Here is a 12242-nt window from a genome sequence, read left to right as displayed (position 1 = left end):
TCAATTTTAACAGACCCAGGCTGGATTCGATTCACCAGCCCTGGTGCATGTGGCTGGTGCCCTAATCACTAAGTTATTGGCACCCAGCTGAAAACTGGTATATTTCTAGAGGACAAACGGTTTGGTAAGGTAGATACATGTTAGATAAGTACGCAACCAGTTATCTACAAAGCTTGAGAAATCTGTTTGTGCCTCAGTTTCCCATTTGTGTCATGCAAAGGAAAGCCTATTCTGCTCTAGATAGGAGTTTATTATTCAGTCAACATGTGAGTGTATTTTTGGTTAGACTGTTGCTTCTTTAGGGCAGAAGAATAAATTCTAATTTTCTTTCTTTAGTAACATGGACCTAGGTATACTGCAAGCCTTCCAGAGGGAAATCACCTGTGCCATCTGCCTCCACTACCTTACAGACCCAGTCACCATAGGCTGTGGACACAGCTTTTGCAGGCCCTGCCTTTCTCTCTCCTGGGAAGGAGCCCCAAATCCTGCCCACTGCCCAGAGTGCAGAGAACCATCACAGCAGAGAAAGTTCAAAACCAATATTGTTCTGAAGAATCTCGTGTCCGTTGCCAGAAAAGCCAGTCTCTGGCAATTCCTGAGCTCTGAGGAACAAATGTGTGGAACCCACAAGGAGAAGAAGAAGATGTTCTGTGAAGTGGACAGGAGCCTGCTGTGTTCGCTCTGCTCTAACTCCCAGGAGCACAGGACTCACAGACACTGTCCCATTGAAGGGGCAGCTGTGGACCAGCGGGTAAGGGATGCTTCTGAGATCACGTTGAGAGCTGGAGGCTGGTGGAATTAAAGAGGTGGGGGAAGATGAAGATCATGAGGAAGAGTTTTCCGTTCTTTACTATGCCTAACATGTACTGGTATATGCCTAACAGCTATACATATAGCCGCCTCCATGAGGTTAGCATTCCAATAGAAGGATGATAATGTGAACTGATTATTGTTTTCATTAAGAGGATTATGCAAACATCAACAGAAAGCTCTCATGTTCAGAGATCATTGACTATGAAAACTACGTAAAGAAAATTTTGTATTGGAAACACATTTACCAAAACTTGACAAACATGTTAGCTTTAAGTACATTGGAAGGGGCATTCGAGAAGCAGTTGTAGATGGACATCATGCGGCAGGATGCTTACCTGAAACTTCCCCAAATATATCAAATATTTATTTGTTTTGCCTTGATAGTGGTTACATTACATGTGGGCTACAGTCTGAAATCTTCTAATATAGAAAGTTATGCAGAGTAGAAGTACAAAATAATCCTGCCACTCTTCCCAACATACTTTTATTGAACATCCCTTGACTCTCTGCATCAGTCGGGGTCAGAATTCTATACTGTTTGTTTTTCTACTGCTCACATTTGTATCTTTCTGGCAGGCTAAACTCAAAAAGCAAATGAGATCTTTATGGGACAAGATCCAGGAAAATCAGAGAAACCTGAGAGAGGAACAAATAATGATTAACCAATTCATGGTAAGTACAAGAAATGTTTCCATCAGATTCACCTTGGGACAGACATTCTACAACATTAGCCATTAAACGCCTGACCTGAAATCATGAGTTCTTACATTCAATGAATTGATAGATTTATGGGAAAAATGCAGGTTGTCTTAAAGACACATACATAGGGAAGATGAGAAATTTTAGCCAAATGTAGCTTCATATGCAAAACATTTGTTACAAAATTTTATAATACATTTCTCTATGTGTAGATACATATATGTATAAATATAAGTCATATGAAATATAAAATATAAAATATAATATGAATATATGAATTTTGCTTATATGGTGACCTTTGGGACACCCTGCTGTTTGGCTTTTCAACGGAGGATCACATTTTTCTGAGGATTTCTAGACCCTAAGGTAAGAACAACCACAAAAATTACACAAAGAGAGGTGGAGAAGGCACACACACAGGGTTTGAGGAAATTCAGTAACCACCGAGCTTTCCCAAATTCCCCAATATTGATTTAAAATCAATCCGATTTCAGAGAGGAAAATAGGTGATAAAAATTCCATGGGTGCCTCAGGCAAAGATTTATGTGGGAGAATTCTAGAAAATACAGAGTATGTAATTGCATATTGTAAGCCTTTCATTGGGGATGGAAAAGCATGAACAGCAATTTTAGAAGTGTGCCTGCCATGGTTAAAACGGTTTGCACAGAAGCTAGACAGTGATACTGGTAGGAGAACATAGAACATGTGGAGATACTGACAAAGAAGGACAGAACAAAAACAAAAATACTCAGCGGACTTAGAAAACAAATAGGTGATTATTGGGAGGAGACGCAATGAAATTAGAATTCCTGTTTTTAAAATGGCTGGCCATATGAGGCCCAAGGTCATATTTAGGAGCACCATGGAAATTAGGAGAATAGAAATCTTTTTAAGGGGTTAGGTTCAGACATTTTAGATATGTTGTTCTTGTCTGATGGCTTCTAATCCTATATGTAATATACAATATTTCTTCTAATTTAAACAATCAGGTTGCAGAGTGGGGAGACTAATGAGTTGAACAGATCACAATAGCTCATACAAAGTTTTAATAAGACACCTTAAATTTCAACAGTTTGAATGTGGGATTTCAGATTTGAGAGGATATGTATTAAAGAAAGTAACTGGGGAAGGTGACTCTCCAGTGCCTGTCTATTTTTAGAGATGAGGTCTTGCTCTGCCTCAGGCAGGTCTTGAACTGGAGACCTCCAGAAATCCACCCACTCAGAGTGCTGGCATTACAGGTGTAAGCCACACACCCAGCCTCAGTGTTTCTGACAACCAGAGATATAAAATCAAAGAGCATAGCTATGAATGCCATCAATTTTATGAATCATTCATTAAAACTTTGTTGTATTTCCCCCAACCAATTACCTTTACATGCCAAAATCTACAACCGGGATCAGTATGGTAAAATGTTTATCTAATTATCATTGCTTAATCAAATAATAAGGAATAAATAATTGGAAAAAGATTGCGTATCCAATAAAATTTTGGTATCTTTTTCCCAGAATTTTACACTGAATAATTAACTAGACATTTATGTTAAAAGGTATAATTGTTAATATATTCATGGATGCTTTCTACTGAAAGTATTTTAATATTCAAAAGTGAATATTGATGTAATTCAGTTCTCAAATTACTGGATGCTATACTTTTATTCGTAATGTTTACTTCAAAAATATGGGATCTGCCTCAAGCCTATGACAGGCTATTTAGTATGATCGTAAATATGATTAGTATCAATTTTATCCAAGAATATTTAGTACTAAATGTAAACTCCACTAAGAAAATCTAAAGAAATACTTTGTCGAGGGTGGTGTTTTGAATCATAAGACGATGCTACATCCAGGCACACGTTGTGTAATCAGGGCACTTATCTTGTGTATTGAAGAGAAAAACATTCTAAATTTTTAAAATATATTACTTCACCAATTGTTTCTTAGATAGCAAAAAACAGGACAGTGTAAATAATACTGACATATCTTTATAGTAAAATGAATAAAAGCCTTGAATAATATTTGGTATGATAGAGGACATAGAAATCTTGAATGGTAATTAATGTAACAGGAGCAGAAATAAAAACACCTTTATAGATAGGAGAGAAAAAAAATAACGCCCATATCTTTACCAATATCAGAGGTCAGCAAAGATGACTCCTGTCAAAAAGTCACATAACAATGAAAATCAATGTGCTCCAAATAGCCTCCATCTTTAAAGAAAGCATCACTAAGGTTACTATGAGAAATAATGCTTCCTGAGTGCTCGTGACCAAGGAGCACATGGTGGATTTAAAAATGATTTATTTAGGCTGTGCGCTAATAAACTGGTCACGATTAACGAAGAAAAAAAAAGGAAGGAAGAAAGGAAATAAAGAGATGAATTGTGGATTGTGACAGCTGGACAATATGAATTTAAGCTGTGCACTGCTAATGGGTGAAGGGCAAGAGCCAAAGAGAAACAGGCGAGGTGTGCATGCAAGTTAAGGTGGCCTGGAATGTGACATGGGTAACCCATTTCTATCTCCTTACAGGAATATGTGCTTCTAGTGAGAAAAATGACCAGGACCGAATATGCAGAGCTTCACCCAGTTCTCTATAAGGAAGAACAACAACATTTGGAGGAACTGGAAAGGGAGAGCTGGAATATCCTTCAGCAACTCAAGAGAAGTGTGGCCCAAATAAATCAAAAGCGGAAATAACTAAAGGAAATGCACGAGGAACTGATGGGCATGTGCCACAAACCAGATGAGGAGCTGCTGCAGGTCAGGACTTGCCCTCAGCTCATTGGCTACATCTTTTTGCTGTTGTTGTTGCAGTTTTTGGCCTGGGACGGGTTTGAACCCACCACCTCTGGTATACGGGGCCAGCGCCCTACTCCTTGAGCCACAGGCGCCACCCTGCTACTACATTAATCTCCATTATTACTTTGGTCCCCAAAATATTTCTCCTTATTTCCACATCTTTGTTGGGAGTCATTTTTTGTTTATTTTTGTTTAGACAGAGTCTCACTACGTTGCCTTCGGTAGAGTGCCAGGGCGTCACACCTCTCAGCAACCTCCTTTCCTGGGCTTAGACGATTCTCTTGCCTCAGCCTCCCGAGTAGCTGGGACCACAGGCACCTGCCATAACACTCGGCTATTTTTGTTGTTGTTGTAGTTCGGCCAAGGTCGGGTTTGAACCCGCCACCCTCGGTATATGGGGCTGGCGCCTTACTCACTGAGCCACAGGTTTCACCCTCCATTTTTGTCTGTTAGGGAAAATACAGAAATATCTGGCACAAGCTCCCACTGATTTCCTCATTCTCTGTGGATGTCCTAGATTTGAATTGTCCTAATTCATTGGCCTTGGGGGATAACCCCTAGCAAGAACCCCTGGCAGACATTGGATGGTGGCAGGAGGCTGGTGACTGTGGTTCCTATCCATTAGCTTCTCTCTCTTCATGTCACCCTCAGGGTTATGAATTCATCAAGAGTTCAGTCTGTTACTAGGTTGTACTGGGCTCATCCTTTAAGAGGAAAAAGAGACGTGGTTGATAAGAAGGTTTAGGGAATGTTTGTGATGAGTAATTTTCTTTACTTTCCCAAACCCTAGGCCTGGATAGGCACAACATCCAATGTCTGAGGAATCTAACTTTTCCTTTTTTCCCTCTTTACAGGATTTGGGAGCCCTACTGATGAGGTAAGTTGGACCTTCAGTGTGAACTGGGGTACCTGGTTAGGACAGAGATCAAGCTGTTTCTAGCAATTGAAGCCATTACATATTACATTATAGCTATTACATTGTTCATGTGACCAAGCATTCGTGTGCTGTTCTGAATACCATGTCCTGTACTCCCTTTACCACAAGTTAGTCTTGATCTCTGCCTGGTGGCTCAGAGGGGTATGTTGAAGGGCTGAATTCACAAGTGGCGGAAGGCATCAAACTCAGAGAAATCTTCAGGGGTGTGGACTAGATTTCCCCAGGATTGTAGTTAAAAGCAAGTGTCTCTGAGAATCATGAGGTGAAAGTATTTAAGCAAAGAGAAAAGTAAGAAAGGACCCTATGAATAGTAGAATCCTGTAAGGAGTTTGTGGAGGTAAGCATAATTGGGAAGTAGTCTTTGAGAAAGTCTTTTCTGTTGTGTACTTATGTCTCTCTTAAGCATCATGATGAAGTGTTGGGAGCCAAAGTATCATCTGAATCCTTCTTCTTTCAGGAGGGAGTCTGTGCAGCTGCACATGCCCCGGCCTGTGCGTCCAGAGCTCAGCGTCAGAGCCATCACTGGACTGATGGACAGATACAGCCGCTACCGGGGTGAGTGTCAGCCTGCGGTGTGACTGGGAATGCCCAAGTCCACTCTGATCATGTTTCCTATAGCCAGCATTTCCTTCTTCATTGGTCTTTCCTTTAGGAGAGAAAGTAATGCCGTGAACAGGATAGAAATGTGTTTATTGCACTACAATAAAAGGAAGCTGGTGCAAATCTAGAATGAGAAAAAAATATCAAGCAAAAGGTCTCTATTAGAATTGGAATCATTCTTAGGGAGCTTGTCAATGCATGGAATCGTGCAGAACTGTGAATGTGTTCATTACCTCTGAGCTCTTATTAAATGCAATTAGTGATGCTGACGTTTCATTTTAAAATATATTTCCTGTAAAATTTTGAAACATTGGACTTCATATAATGGGAATTTCAATTGAAATTATCATAAAAATGCATGAATAAATTAAGTAAATGCAGACCGCATTTTATAAACAGAAAGAAAGTCAGTGGTTAAGGAGGCAGGACCTAGAGCCCAGCGGCACATCTAAGGCTAAGGCAGGTACTAAGCCTGAGGCAGAGTGGCAGATTAGCTGTAACAGGAAAGTAGGAGTGAAAGGCACAGAATTCCTAGTAGGAAGTCACGTTCTCACAGGCATATTTAGCTTAAGTGCTCAGGAGCTAGCCTACAGTAACATGGGCAGGGTGATCACCATTTCTGTAGGTCTCAGATCCTTTTGAGAAAGCAGGAAGCAGGAAGGGAAATGTAGGAAAGTTTATTGCTATGGAATTATAGCTCCAGAATTCCATGTGCCATGAAATGTAACCAGGGAGTGGTAGGCATGGCCTCCTTCTCTACAGTCTCTGAAGTTGAAGGAATCTCCCCACTGTGATTAGATCCTTCTTTCTGCTTCATTTTTATGGGTAGCATGTGAATTGATACAGTTCTGCCAGAACTGCCTTCTTGGTTGTCTTGGCCTATTTATTCCACTGACCATCAGGCAGACATTCATATCTCAGAGATAATTTATTTGTAAAATAGATGTTGACTGAACTATTGTCTTCTTTCCACAGTGGAGATTTATTTCCACAATGAAGTAAGCAATCAGCACATCAGGCTGTTTGACGATTTGAGAGACTTCACATTTAGATCTCACAGTCAAGATCAGTCTTTGAATCCTGAGAAATCTAACTATTTTGCTGCTTGGGGAGACCAGGTCTTCACTGCTGGGAAGTATTACTGGGAGCTGGATATGGACGACTCTCGGGACTGGGCTCTAGGGGTCTCTAGAGATTACCCGATACGCAGACTTGGCACAACGCTTGTATCTGGGGACATGTTTCTTCTTGCATGTGTGAGGCAGGATAATCAGTACACTCTCTGGACAACCTCCCCAGCGATTCCTCAGTTTGTAGAGAAATCTGTGGGCTGGGATGGTGTGTATCTTGATTTGCAGAGTGGAAGTGTGAGTTTTGTGAAGGTTGCCAAGAGTTCCCTCATATGGAAGTGCCGCGCTGGCTCCTTGTGTTTCCCTGTCAGGCCTTTCGTTATCATTGGACACAAATGAACAGGGATGAGGCAGGAACCTGACTGCAGGTCTGGGACCTCCATGTGCTGGAGAGCCCTTCTCAGCTGAAGAAAATCAACCCTACTTTATTGTCTTGAAGGTTTTGTACTGTCATGGAATCTCATTTTATTGTTATTCAGTAAAACAGTATAAAACGCAAAATTCTGTTGTCCCATTTTCTTTACATTGAAATCATCTCTTGTGGTCTCCTACCTAAACGTGCACTGCACTCAACTTGCTCTTGTGCTTTGTGAGCTCCCTGCGGTTCTGAAAATCTTTGGGTGTGTGATTCCACCTTAATGAACACAGTTTCTATATTCTGGACAGACCTGGTTGGCCACACTGCTCCTATCAGCCTGATATTAACTCCTGTCAGTCTAACAAATTCTATACATCAGTCCACCTTAGGAGAAAAATTTATTTCACAGTGAAACTTCAACTGACCCTCAGAGGGAGGACGGTCTTTCTGTATATAAACACAGAAGAGCTGGTCGTTTTTCAATAGTGTAAATTAGAAGACATACAGGTTGTATCTCATATTCAGACCCCATTCTCAGCAGGTAACATACTGTGCAGGACATAGTGAGTACTTACAAATATTTGATGAGTGAATAGGTGTAGGTGAATAAAGGTATAAGCAAGCTGCCTCCAACAGTGTGAGTTCCCAGTGTGCTGTTCCATCATCTCTGCTAGTGGTCACATAGAATACAATTCCTCAGGGAATTACATCATTACAAGAAAAAGGTTATTTCAGACAAAACGTGGTTCCCAAAGTTTGTAGATACTGATCAAGAATATTAATCAAAACCAAAAGTAAATTAAAAATTGCTATAAAGCACATGCAGTGCTAAAATACAGTGTAACCAGTCAGTTAGAAAATGCTAAGGACAACCTGGATTGAATAAATGTTTGTGGCTCGTGGTTTGCTGCCAGCTCCAGTAGAATCGGTATCACCTGGAACTTGTTGGAAATGGAAATTCGGGGCTCCTCCCAAGACCACTTGAATGAGACACTCAATGGGTGAGGACAGCCATCCATGGTTTAGCAAATCTTCCATAGGATTGTAATGAATGATAATGATTTGAGAAACACTGATTTGGCTGATGTACAGAGGCAACTCTCAGTACGTTTCTTCCACCTGAGGACCTAGGTATCCATCAAGTCAATTTGATTCCCAGTAAAAATTAGGTTTACTTTTCCACCCTTGAGCCCCGGTCAGCCTCACTGGTTACTTTTATCAACAGAATGTTCACAGGTGATGTTCAGGGGCTTCTGAGGCTCCTGTGCCCTCCTGGAACACCCTCTAGGGCCCAGGACTGCCAGTGAAGATTCTGGTTCCTCTGAGACCACAACGCTGGGGGTTGAGTGTAGGGATCTAGTGGCCCAGGACGAGTCAGCCTTTCCAGCCCTCCCTCCCAAGGTGACAGATGTACAACCAAAGCCATCTTTCCCCTTCAAATTAGACCATGCCTCGGGTGAGAGTCACTGACCAACCTCCATGAATGCCACTGGTGACAGAAGAACTGCCAGTAAAGTGCCACTCAGGCAGGTGACAACCATGAGATGTAACAGCTGTTTGAAGGCAAGAAGTTCAGGGCTAATTCACTGTTCAGCAATAGGTACCACTAACCGTGCACAAAAGACAATAGGCGCACGGTGATGCCAAGTCTCACATTCCATCAGCCTGTGCCATAGTGGCCATAGTGGCCAATGACGGCTCAGCTGTCCTGCTGCCGTGTGCGGGCTGAACAATCACACAGTGGACTCAACACACCGCAGCCAGTGAGCACTGCAGACACGGCACACCCCAGCGCTCAGGGGTTACAAAGGACACTGAATTTTATTGTAATTCTTGTTAACCGTAACTGCTAGGTCCTCTAATTTTTTAAAAATAGTATCACAAAATTTTACCCTATACTGAATAGGGTAAACCATTTAGAAATGTCTCCTTACCCTATTACCCAAGGCAGCTAAGCACACTACCTCACCTCCACAAAAAAAGGAAAACTACAGGCCACAATATCACTTATGAAATGAACACAGGTGCAAAATTCTAGACAAAATTCAAGCAAAACAAATTCAATGGCACATTTAATAGCTCATTCACCATGATCAAGTGGGAATTCCCAAAGTTGCAAAGGTGGTTCAAAGTATGCAAATCTATTTCACTGATCCACATGATTAACATGATCCACATTAACAGAATGAAAGAAAAAACACTGTTTTCAACAAATGGAAAAAAAATTGACAAATTTACAATCTCTTCACAATAAAAACTCTCAACAAATTAGGCATATAAGGAAAGTACATAATGTGAAACCCATAATCAACAGAAAAGGTGACAATTTTTCCTCTAAGATCCAGAACAAGACAAAAATGTCCACTCTTACCACTTCTTTTCAATAGAGTACTCAGGTCTTTGCAGGAGCAATTACTCAAGAGAAAGAAAGAAAAAATCATCCAAGTTGGAAAGGAAGAAGTTCAATTGATTGTTCCTCTTTGCATTTGACCATCATAGACCAATGAGAGTAAACCCTAAAGATTCCACCAAAAACTGTTAGAAATTAATCAACAAATTCAATACAGTTGCAGGATATCATATCAACAGACAAAAATTCACAGCATTCTTGTATAGTGACATCAAACTCTCTGAAAAGAAGTCAAGAAAACAATCCCATTTATATTTAATAAAAAAGAATAACATACTTACACATAAATTTAACCAAGGAGGTTAAAGATCTCTACCATGAAAACTGTAAAACATTAATGAAAGGTAACAGCAATGACATTTTCAGTAAAATAGAAAAAAAAATTCTAAAAACTGTATGAAACTGTACAATACCCCAAAGAGCCAAAGCAATCTTCAAAAATAAAAAAAAAGGGAAAAATTTAGAAGCATATTATATGAGTTCGAAATATACTAAAAAGCTATAGTAAACCAAACAGCATGGTACTGGTACTGACATAAAAACAGACACCCAGCCCAGTAAAACAGAATAGAGTCTAGAAAAGAATTCATGAATTTACAGCCAACTGATTTTGACAAAGATGCCAAGGACGTGCAATGTGGAAAGGACAGTTTTCATATAGTGCTGGGAAAACAGACTATTCACATGTGGGAGAATGAAGTTTGACCCTTACGTCACACAGTATAAAAAAATCAGCTCTAAATAGAGCAAAGACTTAAATGTAAGACCCCTAACTATGAAATCACTAAAGAAAACACAGAAAAAGCTTCATGACATTGGTCTGGAAAATGACTTTTTGTATCCCAACAGCACAGGTAACAAAAGCAAAAATAGACAAATGGGGTTACATTAAACTAAAAAGTTTCTACATAGCAAAGGAAGCAATCAACAGAATGAAGAGATGACCTATAGACTGTGAGAAAATATTTGTAGCCGTTTATCAGATGAAGTGTTAATATCAAAAACAGAAAATCAGATAAGTCAGCAGTGAGAAAACACACATGCCAATTTAAAAATGGGATAATGACCTCAACAGACTTTTCTGCAAAGAACAGGTACAAATGACCAACAGGTGTATGAAGGAATGTGTAATGTCACGATGATCGGGGAAACGCAAATTAAAACCACCGTAAGATACTGTCTGCAATAGCCCATTAAAATGACTATTATCAAAAGCATGAAGGATAACAAACGTTGCAAGGATGTGGAAATGTAAATTAGTATAGGCTTTATTTTTAAATAATGTTTGAAGTTTCCTCAAAAAATTAAAATACAACTACCATGTAATCCAGGAATCCCACTAATGATTTATATCCAAAGGAACTATATCAGTGTGTCAAAGAGACGTCGCACTCTGGAGCCGACTGCAGCGCGCTCACACCAGGCAAGACTGGCATCAACCTGAAGTGTCCACAGATAGAAGAGGCAATGAAGGCAAGGCTGGATACACACCCACTGGAATACCAGTCAGCCGTGACAAGAAGAAAATCCCTTCATTAGTGGCACAGGATACAAAGTTGCAGCTGGACAGAAAGAGTGAGCTCCGGAGCTCTGCTGTACTGTGTGGCAAGGACAGTTAGTTACACTATGATAGTTAATCACACTATGTATATTGTAGTCCTGAAAATGCTAAGACAGTGGATATTCGGAGCTCTCACCACAAAGATAATCAAATATGAACTTTGTTAATTAGCTAGATTTAGTCATTGCAGAAAGTACATAAACATCAAAACATCATGTTGTACATGGTAAATGCATGCTGTTCTGTCAAATTCAAAAAAAAAAAATGTTAAAAAAAGAAGTTCCCTCACTTTCCCACCCCGAGTTGTACAGAAGGGTCCATTGTATTCCCAGAGACATCGAGTATTTTCTTTGTTTTTCATTTCTGCCCTGGCTCAGGAGAGCTCTGGTGGGTAGGTAAGTATCTGCTCTTGGTCTAGGGAGATTAAAAGATTTCATGATTTTTCAAGTTTCACTGGAATCTATTTTCTAAACTTCAGTTCAGGTTGAAGTTCTTCCAGGAAAATTAAGGTTCACAAAGAAATCAGGCAAAACGTATTCATTTTATACAACGTAGCATTTTTATGAAATTTCCTGTATAATAAATAATAATAAACGTCAAAGTATTTTAAGTAGGTGAGTAAATGATTTGAACTGGTTAAGTTACAAAATATAGAGTCAAAATATTAATATCACTTGGGGTTAGCGGCTAAGGTGTTTAACACTCTTTCTACTGACCCTGACCTTCTGGGTGACACTAAGAGTCAGTTTTTACATGAACTTGAGTGACGCAGCAGGAGGGCTTCGGGAACTTTGAAGTGGCAGTAACATGATAAATCTGATGCGTGGTAATGACCTGGTTTACACCGTAATCACCTCCACACAAACCACAAATTCAAACACCCCAGACAAACATCAGCACTGGCACGAAGGCTCTCATTAAGCTTCTGAATATT

At 40.0% G+C, this 12242-nt stretch overlaps 2 protein-coding genes across 2 annotated transcripts; both read left to right on the top strand.

The window, feature by feature from the left end:
• Positions 1 to 340: 340 nt before the first annotated feature.
• LOC128588809 (tripartite motif-containing protein 43B-like) lies at positions 341 to 4210 on the top strand. Its single transcript, XM_053595601.1, has 3 exons — positions 341 to 751; positions 1390 to 1485; positions 4043 to 4210. Exons 1-3 carry the CDS (start codon positions 341 to 343, stop codon positions 4208 to 4210), a joined length of 675 nt encoding a protein of 224 aa, XP_053451576.1.
• On the top strand, positions 4194 to 7318 carry LOC128588808 (tripartite motif-containing protein 43-like). The gene is made up of 4 exons (XM_053595600.1): positions 4194 to 4273; positions 5167 to 5189; positions 5707 to 5804; positions 6825 to 7318. The coding sequence occupies exons 1-4, from the start codon at positions 4220 to 4222 to the stop codon at positions 7316 to 7318; spliced, it is 669 nt and encodes a 222-aa protein (XP_053451575.1). The 5' UTR covers positions 4194 to 4219.
• The last annotated feature ends 4924 nt before the right edge of the window (positions 7319 to 12242 follow it).

Source organism: Nycticebus coucang, chromosome 6 (genome assembly GCF_027406575.1).
Source record: "Nycticebus coucang isolate mNycCou1 chromosome 6, mNycCou1.pri, whole genome shotgun sequence".
NCBI classification, from domain to species: Eukaryota; Metazoa; Chordata; class Mammalia; order Primates; family Lorisidae; genus Nycticebus; species Nycticebus coucang.
Note: the sequence above shows the minus strand (reverse complement) of the source record. Positions and strands in the feature narration are given on the sequence as shown.